A 22,418-nucleotide genomic window follows, 5' to 3' on the forward strand; every position below is an offset into this window, starting at 1 on the left:
CCAATTCCAATTAAAAGGCCTTTTTTAAAATAATCAGTATACCACTGGGAAGCCATGCAAACTACAGAACTGAAATGATTTGTACTAATTTGTAAACACTATGTATGGTGTATAAGCCCACAGTAAAAAGCAAAAGGAACATTTAAAGGGCAAAGCAAACATGATCATGTGCTAGACTGATGGAGAGCAACAGATTAGAACAACACCGCAGCACAGGTACCTTTGCTGGATCTACATGCGACGACAATGACGGCTCTTGACCTCTTAGCATTATGTGAGTTGCCTCAGTGCGTGGTGCTCTTAAAGAATCAGCTTGTGGTGAGTCAGAGGTGGAAGGAGCTGGGGTGGGCTCCTCCAGTCTGACATTAGTTAAGTTTACATTAGGATTAACAGCAGAGGTTGATGATGCTGGGTTTGTTTCAGGCGAAAGGTAAGGGCCTGGAGATGAGGCTTCTGCTTTCTGTGAAGTGTTTAAAATATTTTAAATATAGTGTTTTTGTTTACTGCTAACTTCCCACTTCCATTTATAGTGGTTGACAGACATACATTTTAAGTGGGCTGAATAACAAAACTATGACCTCATGTCCTGAATTTTTAAAATTTCAGTATACTGCTGGGTAAGATGAACACACAAAGTTTAAGTCCTTGGTATTCTCAAATTGAAATTAAAGATTAATTCTTAATCTGGAGAAAGGACAATATATTCTTTAACTCAATCACCACATCCTAGACTTTAACAACGCACCTCTAACTGCAAAACGTTGAATGTTTGCTGCTTACCTGTTGAGAGGCTGTTTTAAATCCAGGGGAGTCTATTCTATGAACTGGCTGTGGCTGCGCTTGTGGTGAGTAAGGAGGATATGCCTGGTGGTCATGATGCATTCCAGAGGAGTCCTCTCTGACAGGCTCAGAGGACCGTGTAATGGCAGACTCCGGGGGAGTCCCCACCTCATCATTAAGAGTCTCATCTAGTTCTTGATCAGTGTAGGCCCCGCCTTCTGTATCTGTGTCTTCATAGTCAGAAGTGTGTCTACTGTCCGTGCTATACATTGAGTATTCACTACCTGGGGCTGACAGGTAGGACAGACGATCGTCATGCAAATCAAGGTCATCACTTGTAGCACCGTCCGCCTGGGTCAAATAAAAGTAAATTAAAAAATTTATTCAGTAGTTCTTTAAGAGATGGCCTTTATTTTACAAGGGAGATTGAAAAGGATACTTTTCTTTAGAGAAATCACATCTATTTCTTGAAACTTCTGGTGAGGAAAGGTCAAGAAGATTGTACAAGCACACATGCAGACACACAGAGCATCCTTTGAGATCTGAAGGCCTTGGATGAGAGAAATGTTGGCTGGCCAGCCAGGACAAAGCTGGACTCTGGGACCCAGCCCCAGAAGACAGCGAAGGAGCCCTTGCCCCACTCGGGTTTATGAAACCTAGTCAGTCACTAGCCTGTCAGCCCAGAGCAGGGTGAAGAGGGAGAACGCTGCCAGACCAAGCTCACAGAAACAAAGACACACTGACTGACAGAACAGTGCACGTGAGAATAACTAGGAAAATAAATGCCACAGTTGAAGCTGTAGAAGAGCTTATATGTACTAAAATCTATATATTAAGAAAGCAACTTTTTTAAAAAGTTGGTATTTGGCCCTAGAGCTTTTATAAAACACAACCGAAAAGCATCATCTAAGTGCTGGTTGCCTCATTAAATTAAGAACTCTTAAAAATTATTCTTCACAGATGCAGTATTCAATGGATGCAGTGGGGGAGATGCAGTTAAAACTCTCTTTTACAGGCAATGAAGAGCTCAGTTAGCTTTCAGCCTACACTGATTATCTTCTGAACAGACCATTAAGAGCAGGAGAAGTATATGAAGGAAAGGGAATTACAGAGCTGCAGTCAACAGGCTGTCATCAGACACTAATGTGAAGCTAGTGCCTGGACTACACACAACAGTCCCAGAAGACCCTGCTGGACCCTGCACCCAGGGAGACACGAGAGCTAGAGGATTCAGAACCTACAATTCAGAAAAAATGGAATGAAGGACAAACAAGGCTTGAGCCACCTGAATGGTACTTCCCCCACAGTCCCACTCCTGGCTCTGCAACAGCCTGACCCTGAGCACTGCCCTCCTGATGGGAAAAACCAGCCTCCGTGACTCCGGTTTTCAACAGAGCACCTGCCGGGTTTGGAGAGTGAGCACCTCAGGGCTCTGCGCTAACGTTCTGGCAGAGTCTCTCCCACTGAAATCTCCATGGCTCAAAACCTTCTTGCTATCTACTCTCATCTCTAACTTTCGGGGTCTGGAAGACTATAATCCAGGAGCCTGACAGGTAAGTATTTAAGGCCCTGGGGAAGAACAACTCAGAACTCACTAATCTGCTTAGCTTTTGCAGTGGTATGAAATGAGGAAGTGAGCAAGAACCAGGAGTGCTTTGAACTGGAAAGGACATATGCCTACATGTTAAGAAAGCCTCAGGATGACTTTTCTTGGTTTAGCAGGGAACACACAAGACTGTATCAGAAACTGCAAAAAGGAACTCTTCCTAGCAACCAGATCAAAGTAGTTAGCTCAGGAGAGTCAACATGAAATGAAGTGGTTTAAGAATCTATTTGGAGAAAATATACTTGAATGGAAGGGGGGCACAAATCAAACTTGATTTAAACTGTAACACGTTTTCTGATTTACAGAATGCATCAATCTATTCTAACAGTAACTGAGCTATTAGATCTATTAATAAAGTTAATAAAATGAATTGAAATGACTTATTTTCCTCACACAAAAAGTTGGGGGACCTAGACCTTCACTTTAAAATCAAAGCAAAGAAAGGAAGCACAAAAAGAGAAATCACTGAAAATTAAGATTTGTGGATTAAAAAAAAAACCTCTCAGATAGGTAGACACATATATTTTGTGCATTTATAAGCTAATATTATTTCAAAAATCACCAGTGATGCTCTTAACATTTTACCTGACAAAGGCTGCTAGCAGGATTGTGTTGTTATAGACTAGTATGGAGAGGATGGTAATCCTTTTAATCAAATGCCACAAGAGTAAGAATTAGTAACAGTGTGTCATGTAAAGTGGTGTAGTGAGTTTACTCCACCTCCCTCTATCAGAGTCCCAGCTAATATGTCAGTTGCTCAAAGTGGTCTCATGATCTCATGTGTGTGGTCCATCCCCCAGAGCAGTACTGAGCAGAAAAAGCATGGTTATGACACATGACCACAGATGGGAGCAGCAGACACTACCTCTAGATGTCAGCATTTCAACATCTCTCCTTGCAGAGGTTGTGTTTTCTGGGGAAGGGGCACGGGGGTCCTGAGCACGCAGCATGCACTGCCGCAGCACCTGGAGCCGCAGCCAGGCAGAGGAGTGGGGGCCATGCAGGGGCAAAACACAACAAAAACCAAGCCGACAAGGAAATACAAAAAAACAAAACAAGAGAACAGATATTCTCAATCTTCCCTAGCAACTAAAACATATTAATATTGTATTGATCTGAAGGTACAAGACATTTAAAACAGAATACTCTTTTAACTGTATACTTTGAGAAAATTAACTCCCTCCAAAAAATAAACAGGCCTTTTCCATCAAGAACTGCTAAAAGACTAGAAAGACTAACAACAGAAAGTAGTTATTTTAATGTATATAGAATCAAAATTCAAAACCAAAAGAATGTATTGCTCTGTCTAACGTTTTCAGTGTATTGTAAGAATGTTAACAGGTGCTGAGTGAAAAAAAAATTCCTTAGGTAAGAAGTTAGGGCAATGCTTAAACAAAGCAGTAAAGTAAATCCTTTACTGCAGACCTCTCAGAGCCTTTACCATGCTGGTGGGTACTGTGCTGCTCCCAGGGCTTGGTTTGAAGTATGGTAGTCCCCACTCATTCCTTGCCTTCAGAGTGCCTTTTCCTCAGCGCCAATCCTGAATCTCGTGTGCTGAAGACAGCACTTTGGGGACCACTCATCTAGCCCACCCACTCCCCTTCTATTCAGAGGGGGAAACAGAAGCCAGGTTCAAAGTCATTCCTCAGTCAGACAGGGGCAGAGTGAGAACTCAACCCTGCTCTTTTAAGTTACGGTCTGAGAATTCCCTGAGAAAATACCATTGAAACGGTAACGCACTGGGGAGGGAAAGTTTTGAATCTTTTACTATCAAAAACAACTTCATAACCCCTATACAACAGTTATAAAAACCTAAAAGCTAACTCCCCAAATTACTCTAATATGTTGATTCAATTAGAAATCAATGGTGACTCAAAGGCTTCTCTGATTATACAATTTATCTAATGGGTTAAAAACAGGAAATTTCTTACCTTTCCCTCAGAAACCCATACCAACTGGTTCTGTTGTTGCTGAATTGCTTCTTTCAATGCACCATACCAACCATCATTCATTGAATTTAAGTTAATTGTAGCTGCAAATAGATAATAACATTGTTCTACGGTCAGAACACAGCCAAAGTCAGAATTCATTCAACCACTGCTTAGAGTTCAGTCAGCACTACTGAATTGTCTGACAGATGGTATTTGAGGACACACCTCTGGAAATGTCTATTTTGGCACTGAACCATTTCTTTCAATCAACAGCAGCCATTAACACACCAGCAAGCACAACAGGCAAAGGTTACATGAGTTTTAATATTTAAACAACACATTTTTGCCCACATATTGTTGTACAGACACTTTAAGCTGAAAGAAGGCCTTCAGTATACTCACTTGTAAAAAGATGGTGATTATTTTTACGAAGTTTATGAGACCGCTCATATAATTTCCTGGCACTTTTCCGAGATTCTGGACATAACCTCATCCGCATTGTTTTCACACCTTGCTTAGAATCAGGATTAAGGAATACTACAATTGGATACCACTGGGCGTAATTCAGACGATCAACTGCATTTGGTGTTACATCCAATAAAGCATGTTTGTCCTGAAGACACAATAAAAAAATAAACAAGGACACAAGACACAGTTAACTAAGCACCATCACCCCCTGAAAGTCACAGCCGAGACTACAGTCCAATGGGAACAGACGTTTAACTGTGCTCCAGAATGTCTTAGGAGCACATATTAGAAAAAGGTGTACTCAGAAATTGATGCAATGTAATTTCTAGCCCAATTTTAAAAAAGGGTTTTAACTAGGTCACTTATAAGACAGCCCCAATACTTGCAAGCAGAGAGTGAAAATAAATGTAATTGAATGTTCCTGACATGACCTTGTGAGTAACAACACATTCCTATCATGTAAATATCAAAGTGCAAACTTGTCCTGATGTGAATTCAAGTCTGTCAATATATGTGAACACTGTATACTTTTTTTGTGGTAATGAAAGCTCATCTTTTGAGGCATGGACTACTGTTCCATTGAAAGTGATTATTATAATGTCTTGGTAATTTTCTTATGGTATACCAGTAATAACTTTAGAAAAACTACCTTCCATTTTCAGTTTAACCTAACCCATCCCACTGAGAAATACAACAGTCACAGCTTATAATGAAACAGGTCAATTTTTAATAACTTACTTGATCTATTATTTGCTTTATTGTATGAAGGCGAATAATGCCAGAGCTCCGTTGGTCAGTTCCAGCATCTCGAGGTTCACTTTCTAGTCACAAAGTCAGGACAAAAACAAAACATCAAATTTCCACTGGTTAGATCATTTTCTCAACTGCTGGGCATAATGACACGCTGAGCTCCATAACATAGTTGTGGGGACTTCCCGTGCACCATGGGCTGTTGAGCAGCATTTCTGGCCTCCCCCTGCTGGATGTCAGCAGCAGCCCCCCACAGTGACAAACAGAACTGTGGCCAAATGTCCTCTCTGGGGCAGATCTGACCTGGGTAAGAATGCTTACATCAATGCTTCCAACACTGCTGGGATCAGAAGGCAAGTGCGAGGACTTCCCTGGTGGTCCAGTGGCTAAAACTCCATGCCCCTAACGCAGGGGGCCTAGGTTCAATCCCTGGTCAGGAAACTAGAGCCCGTATGCCCGCCGCAACTAAGAGCCCACATGCCCCAACTAAAGATCCCACATGTCACAACAAAGATCCCACACACCGCAACTAAGACCCACCACAGCTAAATTAAGTAAATAAATAAATAAATAAGTAGGCAAGCGGGACACTCGCCCCCAGGTGCAAACCTGAAAGGGGTGCCCACAACCTCAGAAGTTCAGTAATATTTGGATCTGATATGTTCACAAAAGCAAAATAAATACCTCAAAGTTAACATTTTAAATAGAATCAGTAAGTGGAAGAACTTTCCTCGTGGTCCAGGGGTTAAGAATCCCCCTTCCAATGCAGGGGACATGGGTTCGATCCCTGGTTGGGGAACTAAGATCCCACATGCCGCTGGGCAACTAAGCCTGTGCATTCTAGATCCTGCGAGCCACAACTAGAGAGAAGCTCGCATGCCACAATGAAGATCCCACATGCTGCAACTAAGACCTGATGCAGCCAAATAAATAAATTTAAGAAAAAGAATCAGTAAGTGGAATTTGAGCAAAAATTTAGGACTGTCACTTGGCCAAGAGAAATTGACAAATATGGCAATTCTCTCAATTGAAAATAAGCTTTAAAAAAGCAGATTTAAAAAATAATATATTGATGAACGTGCTTCCACTAAAGCCAGGAAAGAAAATTATAAACTATGTTTGGTCTAAATAAAATATTTCGATTTAAAATAATGTGAGTTTTAATATGCATGTTTTCAAAAATGGTTCAACTATTTTCATATTCTGGAAAAAAACAGCCATAAAAGAAACATAAAAACATGTATACAGGGATGTACAGTTCTTCTTTCGCTCCAGTATGGTCTGGCATGGCACTGTTTCCAAACCTTTTTCACACTGTGGCATGTGAGCAGAAATGGTTCTGTCTGTACAGCACACAGATAATCTGAGCAGGCCTCCCCTCAGCAGGGCGCACCCAGCCACAGAGAGCTGCTTAACACCGGGGCAGGCCCACACCCACCAGCAACAACTACAGATGACTGGCTGGGGAGTCCTGGGTTAGCGACCTCTTTTCACATCAGCACAAGGGGACTTGGGAGCAGAGAAGACTGTCAACTTGTGACTGTGACACAGCCTGTGCTTTCACATTGGCAACCTGTGCCTCCCTCCTGACGCAGAACACGCCAGGGCTGATTTCTAACCTCCTGTCTCAGCAGTCCGCTGACATGAAGGTTTTCACTGAAAAGGCACAGCAATGCCTGTGACTCTGGTCACAGGAAAGCTCAGAAGTTAGAACTCTGGTTGTTCAAGTCAGACAAAGGCAGACACGTAGAAGTTCAGAGGTCAGGCTGAGGGACACTGGATGATCTGAGAGAACAAAGCTACTGCTAGACAGAGCAAGGCCAACCTCCAATCTGGCAGACACAGGAGAACGACGGAGGGAGACTAACTGGGAGTTCTGGGTGGAGAAAATGCTACTAGTTTCTAAACTCAAAAATCTCTCATTAGATTCAGAGGATACATACATAAGTAAGCGTTCTGAATCCCTTTCGTTAAGAGTCTGGTTGTAGAGTAAACCCAATTAATCAACCAATTAGTCCTTAAGACAGAGCTCTGTAAGCCTTCACACTTGCTTTTCCTAAACTTAAAAGCCCTAAGTTTGGTTACAGGTGGTATCTATACCTATCACCTTCTTCAGGCAAAACGTGACCTATAAGCAATGAACAAACAAAGATCTCCTGAAAAGACTGAGTGATGAATCAGAAATGAACATTTTCTAAATTGCTCAAATTTTACTATCACTTGTCTGCAAATCTGAGTTTCAGAAAACAAATATCCTCATTCAACTTCACTAGCAACCAAATGAAAACCTATATATATATATATATATATATATATATATATAGATGAGAGAGAGAGGGAGAGGGGCAATATCCTGCTTCTTTAAATCAGCACTTGTAGAGTTTATAGTGCCAGTGGGGACAACAGCTGCACAACTCTCTGAAAGCAGTCATAGTTACACAGCAGCAGCCGAGAGTGTTCATGTCTTGGGTCATTCCTTCCTATCTTCGGGAATTCTGTCTAAGAAATTCAGCATATATATGGAAAAACCTATATCCTTGAGTATTTAAATCCTTTGGGAAACAATGCAAAGCATACACCCTCAAACAAAATATGGACAGATCTCTGCACCCTTCGTATTAGTAAAATATAAATTTGAAACAAACTATACAAACAACAGAAGGCTAATCAAACCACAAATTGTAGAATAGATAATAAAATGAAAACACGGATTAACTATTTAGAAGGAAAATGGAGTATAAACTTTTCTAAACAGCATAAATAAAACTTTACAAAATATGTTTATGAAGTGCGTAAGAAAATACAATGTGGTAAAATTCAGGGTGATGATGATATATGTCAGAACTAATTTTCTACTTTTTCCAAATACAGAACGGTATTTTTCCAATTAGAAAAAAAAAAAGTTTAAGTTTTTCTATACAACTTAAAGCAAACCTTTGTGATCATAACTGTGTGTATTTAAACTACCATAATAGCTAAAATAATGAAACAATGAAAGAATCTGCAAGCAAAATCTGTAAGGCATTTAAAGCACTTCTTCCTCAATATTTATATTTAGTACTAACTTACTATAAATGTCTCCAATAACCAACAGCATGAATCATGCTTTTATTACTCTTTTGACATATCTGAGTATTTCTGTTTGCTTAATGACTGAAAGCACTGGGCTGGAGCCAGAAAGAGTATGACTCATTAGCTGGGTGTCATCATGACACCTCAACTAGAGAGGTGGGCAGTGGTCCCTGTCACAACCACCCTATAGCTCAGCTTGCCCAGCTTCACCTGGACATTCTGACATCTTGCCCCAGGGGATACTATCAGGATTAAGCAAGACTGTGTGCTAAGAGAGTCAAAAATGGTGATTCTTCTTCTTATGAAAGGGAACTGGCACAGCACAGATACGGTCACTCAGGTTTCCCTCCAAATTAAATACATGGGGTCAACTGCAAATTTTCACTTACAAAAAGTGTAATTTCTATTAAGTGAATGGATCAGACCCACCCTTTAGAGAGGAGTAAATAGTAAAGAAACACCCTCAATCTCATCTTAAGTTCGTATCAAGACCACTTACTTGCAATCTGATAAATATCTGGTTCTTCTCTGGCCAGCTTTTCTCTGGCAACATCAGCTATTGGTCCAAAGATGGTTACAGGCCTCAGAAATCCCGCTGGGGAGAGTCAAATGAAAAATAGCACAATTTATACTTTTTCTTTCTTAGGCATACTGATGTTAAAAGGTATTAGGTTCATCTGTAAAAAACAGACTACCTTCTCGAAGAACAACTCTCTCATATGCTGGGAACTTTGTCTGAACCGGCTGAGCTGACAAATCTTCTCTGCTTTTGCGCAGATTTCTCTTGGAGCTACGCAGACCTCGAAATCTCCAAAAGTCGGCGCGGTCTCCTCCTGCTGTCTTTGGAAGTGTGTACTGTACACTGGCTAACTGCTCAGCTCTGGATAAGAAAACACAAATAAAATAAGGGTATTTTAAAAACAAAATGGAGAAAGATTTATAGTGAAACAAAATGTCAAAACACCTGACAGAACTTCAGCAGTTTAAATCATAATGGTTAAACTAAAATAAGGGAGTCTGTACAACTAAGTCAGTTTTAGATATGGTAAACACAGTAAAAACTAATTTTTTATGTTACCAAAATTTCCCGGTGGGACTGAAATCTTACCATCATTTACTTAATTTGTTCTGTAAGAAGTATCCAAACATTCATACCTGTTCTTATTAGGGATGATGCCTCGTTCTACCTCCTTATGATTTTTGCCAATTCGAATAGCAAGCCAAGAGCCCAGTTTTCCATTGTACAAAGTATCCACGACACGGAACACCTCTCCTTTGTTAAAACTAAGTCCATAGGGAGATTCCTTTTCATATTCAAAATGAGTTCTGATATAGAAAGAATCTCCTACATCTGATTCTACAATGCGACGATAAACTAAAAGCAATCAAAACAAAAAATTATCAATAACTAGTGAGAAAAATTAATCTGAAGAGAATACATTATGATAAGGTTCTATTGATAATATTAACAATAACAGAAACAACAGCATCCAACAAACAGTGGCTCCTAATTACTAAGTATTCTGTCTCGTGGACATCATCATCTCACAAAATGGGAACTCTTAGCACTTCCATTTTGCAGATGAGAAAACTGCAGCAGCTACAAATCAAGCAACATGTCCAAAGCCACATGTGGTTTCTATTTAAAGTGTCTAACTTAATTTCGCTGCAGCCCCTGCAAACTTCATAGATGTCCCATTTTCTAAATGAGTGGTTCTCAAACGAGGGCAATTCTGTTCCCTCAGGGAATAGCTGGCATATGTGGAGACACCTTTGATAGCTGCAACTGTGTGCTGAAAGGAGGGCATGTGTGCTATGGACATCCAGTGAGTAGAGGGAGAGATGCTTTTTTTTTTTTTTTTTTTTTTTAAATTTATTTTTTTCAGATCTTTACTGCAGTATAATTGCTTTACAGCAGAAACTGGCACAACAGGGAGGGATGCTCTTAAACAGCCTAAAATACACCGGACAGCCTTTATAACAAAGAATTATTTGGTTCAAAATATCAACAGTAACAAGCTTGAGAAACCCTGTTCTAAATAAAAAGTGTATCTGCTTAATCACAAAGATTAGGCATTCCCTTGAATTAATGCTAATAAACATCAGACTATATTGCTTAGAAAACATCAATACAAAATTCAGAAGTTGCCCATATATACTTCTGTGTGGAATAGTGTAGGATTTTTCCATGCAGAGTAGAGTTGGCTGGTCCTATTACTGTGCTGTGCTAACGGAGCACAGTGTAAGACTCTGTGCCCCTAAATGACAAAATAAACAAAATATGTGAGATTAACAAATTCATTTATCACCCAACTTTGATTTATTAAAAACATTAAAACTGAAATTCCTATTTAACTCCTCAAACTCCTGCAGGTTTATTTTCTCAATCTTCTGACAGTATCTCACCGTCCTTCTTCTTCTGAGCCAATATGGTCACTTCTTCTCCTTTTGGGAGGTCAAGCAGAAAAAGGACAGCCTCTTCTCTTATGATATTTGTGAAGTCTACATTGTTTACCTGTTAAAATACATTTCACAAATTACTACTGGCCATATTTTAAGATCATAAAAACATTTATCTACATAGGAAACAAATATTTTGAAAGTTTATCTAATTCGAAAATATCACATCTTCAAAAGTGAAAAATTTTATTTTACTTTGGAGAAAAGGATATACCCTAATTTAAAACAAGCAGAAACCAAGTAAATAAAGTGAGTGAAGGTGTAAAGTCATTTAAAGAGTAGTGACAATGCATCCCAACATTAAAGATCATGCACTGCAAAATCTAACCAATTCAGATCAAAAAAGAAAACTTCTAATTCCAACTGTTTATTATTATTGTAAAATCTCTAGATTCAAATTTTTAAATTATAAGTTCTATGAAGGTACAATAGAGCCCCACTTTTTACTAGTCTCTGAAAAAGAAATCAAAAGGAAACAAGATTAAAAAGAAATAGTGTATGCACTGTGCCATCTCTGTAAAAGTATCTATATGATGTAGGCTCAGTGTCTGCCAAGTCAATGTTTACTTATATTAGACTCTCCTAAGGACCAAAATGTAACTTATCGAAACACCACCAGTTACTCTGTGCAGGATTACAAGTAGATTTTCTTCTATTCATCTTCTAGAAATTTTCCACATTAAAAAAAATTTTTTTTCAACATGTACTACCTTTATGATACAAAACAAACAAAAAAACTATTTAGAAAAAATTTTTAAACAATGTATGATTACTTTAAACAGGATATGGGGTAGGTAAGAGAATAACAGGTCTGTTTAATTATCCACATTGTATTTGAGAAAATGTAAATATCATCAGGAGGACTCACAACACGTCAGGTGGAAATCAGTGAATCGGAGACTATGCCCCTGACTTTCTAACACGCAAGTCTGAATGGGAAGGAGGAGGACGGGCGTGGCCACAGGTGGCCAGCACGGTCTGAGGGGGCTCAGAGAGCACTCAGAGGGCAGTTTCTGACTGTGGGATGCTGCCTGAAGCGACCAAACCCAAGATGGAGACAGGGAAGCAAGAGAGAAGCAGGGGGCTGCTGACGTGTCCCAAGTTTTAAGACAAATGATTACAGAAGGTAGGAAAAGAACTGAAATTACCAGAGAAGTACCAGGGTGGCAGTGTTATGGAATCCGAGGAAGAAAGCACTTCAAAGAGGACTATTTAAGAAGGTCGAAACACCAGTATGAAATATAGGAAAATGAGGGCTGAAGATGACACTGAAAATTCACATTCAGTTGTGGTTAAGATTGAAGGCAGACTACACAACCTTATGACATGAGGACTGAAAAGCAACGAAGGGACTCAATCAAACCTTCAACAAGTTCAACAGCTAAAGGAGAAGAGACAGACAGAGGGAGGCAGATGAAGAACCAGAGGATAGGGAAAGAGGAAAACATGAACAAAAGCAGCCAGATTCTGGGGCGGGAGGAAAATGAATTCAGGAATTGGGCAGGGGGAGCCTGAATGTGGGAAGAGACCAGAGCAGAGGGGGCAACAATAATTTGAGGAGAGGAACAGAGCAAATGTAGGGACTCCCACCTGAGAGATGTGATCTTCTGATCAAAATGGCAGAGAGTGTATCTGGCAGGAGGCATGGATATTTTAAAAAGAGAAGAGAGAACCAAAGATGGTACTACTAAGCAACATTGTTGTTACTAGGCAACACTGCTTGTGGAAAAGAAACAAAAACAAACAAAAAACAAAAGAAAAAGACCTTAATGGTACACTACATCTAAACTGGGCTTTCCAGCTTGTGGGGTATGAAGCTTCAGAGCCAGGGCAGCTTACATCTCTGCCTGATGGAAACCCCATCTCAGGCACCGGAGCCATCACCTGGGGTGAAGACAGCCCCACAGACCTCTGTCAGCTGCTGCAAAGACTACTCCCACTCGAGAGGAACACCTCATGTTGCCCTACTGGCAAACTGTGGCCTATGGTAGAGTCTAGCCAGCCTGACTGTTTACTTGAACTTACAGTAACTGGTGAATACTATGGGGAGCTCTAAGACTTATTATTTTTTTTAGGTTCTATGAACATGAGTGATTAAAATGAAACTAAAGCACACACCGCATAGTAACACTTAACACAGCAGTGAACAAGAGCAAAGGCAGGAATGGGAAGACCTGATGCAACCTCAATCTGAAAGCTGAATTGGTTCTAGATGCTACAACAGATTACAAGCTAACTGTAATAGTAAGTCTGCTGTGTCTGATGCCTTTTTCTAGAGATCTAAGTGTTTTGAAACCATGTAAGTTGATCACTGACATACCCTGAGAATCTGATCACCCTCTTCCAAGCCTTCTTTGGCAGCAGGGCTATCTTCAAGAACGCCAGCTACAAATATTCCAACATCATTTCCACCAGCCAGCCGCAAACCCACACTATCTCCTTTCCTGAATTTTACTAATTTCATGCTGGGCCTGTTAAGAAAAACATTTCATTTGAAACAGTTAAAGAGAAGCTTGAAGCGTTATAGCAAACTGCTACAATGAAAACCATATTTTGAATAAAACAAAGCACCATCATCTCTGAAATTTACCATCACTTATTTACTGAATAAAATTTAGCATTGGAATACCAAATCAGATTTAAATAGCACTTTCTTTTAATTTTGATTAACAAAATCAGTTTTGAAATATCCAAATTCAGTACGTAAGTACTGTTTTATATAATAATTATAAAATTACTTCATAAAAACAATGTTTTCCCAACTCTGAGTCTTGGATATATATGGTACATTAACAATAGCAAAAAAATCTTCCATTTTTCCTACCCCAATTCATACCATATCATCTCTACTCAGTAACTGTATTCAGTAGATAACTGAGTAGCTGAGAAGCACTGTCGGGCAACAGTAGAAATTGAGCATAAACTGACAAATTTCCCTAATGCCAGGGAGTCAAAATCAAGCTCTAAGCATTTTAATTCCTATATCCAACAGACAGTGGTATTAAAACTCTGCAGTTGGGGGACTCCCTCAGTAGTTCACACAGATCACTTACTCTGCAGCCCCTTTGAATTTTAAACAAAGAAGCTTATCATCATTCAGCCTTTCTGGATTAGCCCCATATTTAAGCTCTGCCCCCTTCTTGCTAGAGAGAATGGAAAGGAATTAATGCAGGCACATTCCTCTACTATCAGTGTAACGTCAAAGCTCTGTGGCACTCCTAAAACAAATACTGAAAAATGCCTTAGAAGAATGGCTAGACAAAAACACATTATAACTACACATTACCCTTCTGGGTAATTAATTACAAATTACATACATAACTACAAATTACCTTTCGAGGTTTACACAACCATTCCATATTCCGAACACAATTCATTTACCTATTCTTACCCGAAGTGCAGAGAAAGTCCTTTCCTCTTAACAATGAGAAAATAATTAGAAACTAAGAGTAACTAACTAAAAAACACAAATCAACAATTGAATGAATGAGCTGAGGAAAGAGAGATGCCTAGTTCTTTAAAACCAACTAAAGACAACTTAGCTTTTAGAACTTACAGGGCAGTCACATTTGACCTTGTTTCTTCATGTGGAACTAACATTAGCTAGATGGAAACCTTAGAATCTGTAGGTCACATGAAGTCACTTACTGCCAGGGGTGGTGATACCCTCGGTCCCCCCCACCCCAATCTATTTACCAGCTTTACCGTGTGAGTCCCTCGGTTGTGGTGGATCCTACTTTTCCACCTGCATCAAGAGCCTTCTCACAGGTTCTGCTCCCAAATCAACTGTTTGGAGAGCTCTTTTAAACATCTCCTTAAAGTCCTTAAGGCCTCAGGTCCCTCAAGTCCTCTCCCTAACACTGACCAATCTAGTGCACCTCAAAGAGTAAAATTAGTTGCTTGTAGTCTGCATCCTTTAGTAAAATCTGGCTTTTTGGTGATAAAACCACTGCTCGAGGACACCTCTAGGCCCCCTCTTAGGGTCATGTGCCCTAGATGCCTAACATTTTATACTCTACCCTGTGTTATACGTCAACCACATGCAACAGCAAAAATCCCTCTGCCTCAAATCCATTTGCTGAATTTGAATGAATAACTAAACCTTTCCTGGCTCAGCTACAAATCCTGCCCATGTTCTCAATTCTCTTTGGTAGCTGTCCTTCAGGGCTCCCTCAGGGATATAGATCTCTGGAATCTAATTATTAAAGTTTTTGTAAACCTTAAAGCATTAGGAGAGCTCTCAGGCAATTCTTAAGAAAGGAAAAAGGGGCAATTCCTTCATAATTTATAAAATTTTGAACTATCAGTTACCTAATATTAAAAATGTACAATTTTAAACTCGTGATACTCTCACCTATTTCAGGAGCTGTTTCTCTCTACCAAGCTGGGGTCTTATGGTAACAACCCAATTTTCTTTAGCAGAGAAAATAGATGAGAGCAGGGTCTAGATCTAACGTACTTTAGGAAATTTGGTAATTTTCCATTATTCACATCATGTCTCTTTTACCACAGAGGCAACAAAAAACTAATTTGATGATCACAGTGGTTTGAAATCTGGATATAAAATCTACATCTCAATCTCAGTATATAAAATATAAAGTGATAAAAGGTATGAAATATCAAAAACTTACTTTTGAGTTGCTAACTAACTTAGAACAGGTTTGTAACCAGAAGTGATTTTGCCTGCAGGAAACATCTGTCAGCACATGGAGATATTTTTAGTTCTCACAACTGGGGCGTGTGTGTGCGCACTACTGGCAGCCAGTGGTCAAGGATGCTGCTAAGCATGCCACAGTGCTTAGGACAGTCCACCACAAGAAACAATTATCTGGCCCCGAATGTCAACAGTGCAGAGACAGAGAAACGCTGTTTTTTAAAAAAATGCTAGGGACTTAGAATGCCTGTGAAAACGCTGATGTTTAAATAGAAAACCATTTTCTCATTTTGTAATTCCTGATCTAAAAACCAGGTAGAAAACAGTGGTGAGAAGGAATGCAAACATCCAAAAAGTTTCTCTGTTGTTCTCTAATCTCTGATTCTATCATACAAATAACTTAAAAAACCAAAACAAACAAAACCCTAATCATAGTACTAAGTAGTATACACTATCTTTAAAAGCACATGTAATATGGTTCACAATTAAATTCTCAGTTTAAATAATGCTTAGTAATGGACAGAGAAGACAACACAAGTTTAAAATCACATTACTTACCGAAGAATCCCATCTTCATGAGTTGAATTAGGCAGGATGCCATCAGATGGACTGACAGGTAAATCCACATCTGGCTGTCCAACCTGAGCATACACAGGCTTTGGTTCTAAAAGAAAAGAAAATTTAAATTGTGCAGGAATCACTTTACAAAATGGAATAACAAAGCAAGCGACCGCTGAAATAGCCAAACAATAAAAAGTCTGCAAAATACAGCAAAAATGTAAGTTCAGAGAACCTGATCAGAAACATATACTACATATGCATATACTAGGGTACATTTTACAGTTACCAATTCTCATATCTTTATAACATGTATGCAGATTACATGGTCACCTATGCTTTCCATATCTCCAGCTGTTACGGTCTGAAAAATCTACTTTTTAGGGAAGGATAACAGAGGAAGAGGAATATAAGAAGAAAGAATCCTCTTATATACTTCTCTGTTAAGACTGTCAAAGTAGCCTTCTTTCTTCACTGTGGTAAAATTTATTTTTAAATATCCACATTCCTGCCACTAAATAAGCAGAGCAAAAACAGGTGTTGAGAGAAGGACCTAAGAGACATTAGAATCAGAACCTCCAGGCCTTTCAAGCAACCGGATCTCATAACCTTGAAGACTCTTATGACTGGTCTCATATACAGCTCAGCTAGGTATACTTCATAAAGTGTTTCTAAAAACACTTTCACAATAGGCATAATAACTTCAAAAAGTATCTGAAGCCAATCTAATGTTTTCCTTTAATGAGCAGTGCTGGAAAACAAACTCACTCACTGTGAACAGCAGTGAACCACAAATAACTTCTAACTGGAAAATTAAAAAAACATTCATGAACGCCTACTGATCTACTGCAACCTCCTACCCACAAAGAAAATGCTGGAAGTACAGAAAAACTCACACATGGGTAGTAGGTAGAAGCAATAGCAGTAGTAGTAGTAATTGTATCTTTATATCTTCTATAAATATAATTCTGTAAATTGTGAAACAATTTAGTCTGACCACAAATGTTTTCTGCACGTTGTATTTTCTAGGCTAAGCTTACCTGGAAGATTGGGTGCTTGTTTTTCATTTCTTTCAACTATAACTTCTTCCACTGTTTTAGGTGTCTGATCATCTGCATGCTTCACAGGAGTCGAGACAGTCCCAGGTTTAGAAATTCTCTCTTCCTCTCTGCTTCGGAGACTATACACCAGTAAAATAAAAAGTTTATAAGCATATTGTGAAAATAATTTGTAAAAGAGTATAAGAACAGACAAGACAATGTCTAAAAAGGATGACAAGGGACTTGCTCAAAAAGATCTCAAAATATTGTAAAAACTTAGTAATTAAAACTAGAGTATCAAAAAAAAAAAAAAAAAAAAAAACTAGAGTGGTACTGCCACAGAAACAGATAAATAGATCCATGTAACAAAACAGAAAATGGAGAAATATATCCACAGTACCAAAGTTTATTACAGAAGTGGCAGCCCAAAACTGTTGGAAGAGAACACACTGTTTAATAAACAGTGCTAGAACTGTCCACAAATTTAGAAAAGTTAGATCTCTATGCATATCAGTGACATGAATATAAATCAATTTTAGATAGAATAAAGTCCTAATCATGAAATGTATTAAAAAATTTTTATCATCAAAAATAGACTTTAAAGTAAGATTCAATGCACAAAAGCCATAATATATCAAGTGAATACATAAAAAGCTTAAAAAGCTTTGAAAATAATTGGAAAAAACATGTCTTAGGTTGAACCAAATGAATTTTTTTTAAGTTCAAACAACTGAATATTAGCAATCTGACCAAACAAATGTAACAGGAGTTCAATATTAAGACTATATATTGATCTAACAACACATACAGTAAAGAATTTGACATTTAGAATATATGCAAACACTCTTTAATTATTTTAGAAATATAAAGAGCCAGTTTATGAATTCCTGGACAAAAATTAAAAACACAGAAATAGACTTTCCATAATAGGGAAAATTTCTCATCAAAAGAAAGCTGGAAGAATGATCACCTTGTGTTAAGTGAAATAAGCTACTAGCTGGGAAATAACGTGCAGAGCCTGACCCTTTAAAATTTTAAAAACACGCAGAAATTCTATATATGATGCTAAATGTTTGTACAAATACGGAGAAAAGCGTAATTCAAGACTGAGATCTGGGATGAGGTAGAGTTGGCAGGTCTGGGCTATTTCACTTGTTCTAATTAGCATACAGTGCTTTTATAATTGAAGATTAGAAACTAAAATATTAAAATTACAATGAAACACAGTTATATCTGGAGACATGAAAATAGCCCCAAAACAAAATGTGAGGAACAAACTGCAGAATATATGTGGTGTGACACCACTGAGGTATTAAAGAAAACTCTCCGCAGCTACACAAACACATGCCCACGCCATATGCAGAAGGACGCAGACAGAAGAGGCCACAGAGGTTCACGGAGGGGGAGGGGGAGGCAGACAAAACAGCAGCCCAGAGAAATCTTAGATTTATCTTCACTGTTTCAATTTTTCATAAGAAAATATTTATAGTACTTAGGAAGTAAAGATTGAAATGTTTTTAAATATTTTAAAATAATGTTCATTTTTTAAAAATGGAATTAAGTCTAACTGTAAACAAAGAATTTGATTCTATTAATGTATATTATTAGCAGTCTCTTATCAGGAAAAATTTCTTCCCCTGTTATTCTCTTTAAAGAATAAAACATAAGTACTTTTCAGAGTTTCTATTTTCATGTTCATTTAAATATTCTGTGGGGGTGTAGTCCAGCTTTAAATTATATATATATTTAATGAGCTGCATGAATGTAAAACAGTCTTCTAGGGGGATAAAAAAAAAAAGAGCCAAGGTACTTTCTAGCTAAGCCAGAATGAATTACTTGTAAATCACAAACGGTTAAAATTTGTAGCCACTGCTTATGTAATAAAATCTCACATAAAATTAGCCTAAATATAAATAAATACAATTAAACTCTATCCCCAAACTGTTCTAGGCGCCTCAGAATATAAAGGGCAATACAAAATAATAAATTCTCCTTGCATTCTTTGCACTAAAAAATGCAAGTGATATAAGTATGAACATGTTGAAGAGAATGAGATTCAAGAACTAAATTTTAATAGTTCTACAGATTTCTGTTGCTCTGCAACAGACTTCAAACTATTTGCTTAAAAAAGATCAAAAAACAAACACTTCCAATTGATTCTCTTCTTTCCTGTAACTTAAAAAAAATTTCTAAATTTAGAATGTGACCATGTGACATTAATGATAACTAAGATTCAATGATAATATTTTAATCTGAACGTCCTCCCCAGTGAGAACCAAGACTGTTGTGCAATAGGGCTCTTGCTCCATATGTCACACAACACTGCTAGTATTTTCATCTTTGGCTAATTTTCATACTCTACTAACTATCATCTTTATTTAATGTAATTATTATGACAACATTGCAGATGGGTGGAACTCACATCCTTCTATTAAATTTTTCATATAATTAATATTTGGAAAAAATCAATGTACATTCCCATTATCTACCAACAGATGGAGGCATTATTCAGTACATGTAGATTTGGAACTATGCTGTTAATGGAATTATGAAGTCATTTATGTAATTTAAAATTTTCTAGAATCCATATTAAATAAATGAGGTGAAATCAATTAATACATTTTATTTAACTCAATATACCCAAAATATTATTTAAGTAATCAGTATAATTAATAAAGTATTTTATGCATTCTTTTTTGTGTACTCATGTAGATCTAAAGTAACAATATAGAACAAAATAATCAAATCTCCAAACGTTTAAAATGTTCTACTATAAGCAGGTATGACCATTAAGTTTTTTACAAGACAGAATAAAATTCAGACACAGAATCAGCCTACAATTATTGAAAATGAAGCCATAAAAAGGAAAATACATTTTCCCCAAACCTTCCTTAGATAGTTCTACCCTAATGGCTCCCATGTAATATTTAAGCTTTATAAAAAATAATTTATGCTATTATGAATCAAGCTAACTTTACACAAAAGCTATCTTTGTCCTGAGTCAGATTCATGTTTACCTACCACACTCTGGCTCCTGGTAGCCTAGACAGAAACTCCAGGCATTCTAGGGGACTTTGAGACCCTCTGAAGGGCGTTTTGGTAAGCAGATAGGTTTTGTTTTTCGGATTTTCACTCGTACATATTAATCTAATGGTAATGATCCATTAATCTAGAGATTTTTGGACTGGTTAAAAGCTCTGTGGAAGACAGTTAAGACAAAGTCTCTGAAAGAGAGTTTTTACATTCACAAAGACGGATTCACTGTAGACAGAGCCTTAAGTCATAACCTAACCACCACAGAGTAGCAGATTAACACACACAAAACCAGATCAGCAAAGAGTAACAGACTGCTTAAGTGCAAAACTTCAGGTGTAAAGTCACAGCTGTTTGGGACCATTTAGTGCAGGCAGAGTGCAGGCAGTCAGGTCAGAAGAGGTAGCTGGAGAGACACTGCAGGAGGAAGGGCCTCTGTCCCCTTAGCGGCCCCCTGCAGTACACAGGGGTCAGAAGCACTCAGTGGCTAGCAGCTTTCCCCAGACACTTCCGAGGATGGTTTTACAGTGCGCGGTCTCTGACAAGACACCTCCTCAAGAATGGTTTCCCGTGGCCCTCAGATGGCAGGTTTCCTGCAAGTTCATCCAGTGACACTGCAGCAAATTCTCTGTCACACAGTGAGCCTCAGGTGTGTGGGGACGGGTGAGGAAGCCTCTTCCTTTAGCACTCCATCTCAGCACCAAGGGAAGGGGCTGCTCCTTACATCTGATTCTTACATGCTTCAGAGCTCTCTTTATTTCTTAATAACTAATCCTTTTTCACTCCAACCTCCTTATATTTAATCTCTTTATATTAAACTTGCTCTGTTCACAACAAACTGTGCTTTCTGTCTCCTGGACCCAGATGAAATATGCCAGATTCTTCAAGGAGCTTTATTTCTGATTTCTAGCTTTTAAACACCTCCCTGACTGGTTATATCTTATTTAAAAATAATCTTAATATAGGAAATAAACAGGCTGAATGTTCACTGTAATAAAACATGCTTTTATAAAGCCAATTTCCTGTTACATAATAAATGACTCATCCTACAAAAGCCAATTTATATTTTCTTTTCAGAAACTCGTTTATTGCATAAAGGTAGGCAAGATCTACACAGCTTAGAATGAAAACAAAAACCAGATACCCTAAAGGCCATTGGACTATCTCAGCCCCAATTAACAATAAAGATAGAAACTTAGAAAGTAACTTAACCAGACTCCAAAGTTCTTCTCCACTGACAAGAACAGTTCAGCATGGACGACTCCTAATACATGAGAAAGAAAAACTAAGGCACATTCAAGTCTGACCACTCAGAATGTTGCAATCACTGTTAACCTTCTAAATTTCATACGGAAACAGATGTTTACACACTGCAGTTCCTCAATAGCAATTCAAAAATCACAGCATGGCACACAGAGGATTACAGGGATGAGAAAGGCAGAGAGATGTGGAGATTCTGGGCTGGTACTTGAGCAGAGAAATGAAGAGCTGCCCGGGGAGTGTGCTGAGAAAGCAGGGGGAATAATGACCTTATAGCTACTTGGCTATATTTGCAAGCTAAGTTCTCACAATTTAAATTTGTTCTTTATACTTTGTAATCTATTTTCTAGAAATATATATGTGTGTGGTATATGTCTGTATTGCTCACTGTGATAAATGGCTTTCAGGCAATAACCTAGTTACATATTTTCATGAAGCCTATCAGTTTGTACAGAGATTCTCATCTTGCACATTTGTTTAATTACGATGATGACGACTCACCCAGACCATACGAATTAGAAAGAAAACAGATTCACTGTTCAACAAGTATAACTTTTGAAGAAATGGACAATTTTTAGTAAGGAACAACCGAGGAAAGACTGAAAAGAACCCTTCTTTCACTTAAGGCATGCTAGCATCCTCAGGGCTTCACTGGTGGTATGACTATTAGGTATTTAGATTAATATTAGGAGTAAAACAACCCTTGAGTGTACAGTAGGTTTAGTTGATTTTACAACAAGAGACCAGTGTTACCATACTCTTCATTTTCTATTAACATTCTCTCAAAGGCAATGAAGAACTGTCCT

At 38.2% G+C, this 22,418-nt stretch overlaps 1 protein-coding gene across 6 annotated transcripts in view; it reads right to left on the reverse strand.

The window, feature by feature from the left end:
- The window catches only part of TJP1 (tight junction protein 1), a 107,707-nt gene that overhangs the window by 18,875 nt on the left and 66,414 nt on the right, over positions 1-22,418 (reverse strand). For 4 of the 6 annotated variants that reach the window (XM_057720342.1, XM_057720343.1, XM_057720341.1 and 1 more), the window contains exons 9-20: positions 17,320-17,459; positions 16,280-16,385; positions 13,388-13,538; positions 11,014-11,122; positions 9,763-9,982; positions 9,303-9,487; positions 9,107-9,202; positions 5,524-5,606; positions 4,720-4,930; positions 4,318-4,418; positions 781-1,131; positions 221-460 (exon numbers count right to left, since the gene is read on the reverse strand). In XM_057720342.1, the coding sequence (XP_057576325.1) occupies positions 221-460; positions 781-1,131; positions 4,318-4,418; positions 4,720-4,930; positions 5,524-5,606; positions 9,107-9,202; positions 9,303-9,487; positions 9,763-9,982; positions 11,014-11,122; positions 13,388-13,538; positions 16,280-16,385; positions 17,320-17,459 (1,993 nt within the window). The remainder of the gene's footprint in view (positions 1-220; positions 461-780; positions 1,132-4,317; positions 4,419-4,719; positions 4,931-5,523; positions 5,607-9,106; positions 9,203-9,302; positions 9,488-9,762; positions 9,983-11,013; positions 11,123-13,387; positions 13,539-16,279; positions 16,386-17,319; positions 17,460-22,418) is intronic. The other 2 variants (XM_057720344.1, XM_057720345.1) reach the window with 1 other exon arrangement.

This window comes from Hippopotamus amphibius, chromosome 2, assembly GCF_030028045.1.
Source record: "Hippopotamus amphibius kiboko isolate mHipAmp2 chromosome 2, mHipAmp2.hap2, whole genome shotgun sequence".
Lineage (NCBI taxonomy): Eukaryota > Metazoa > Chordata > Mammalia > Artiodactyla > Hippopotamidae > Hippopotamus > Hippopotamus amphibius.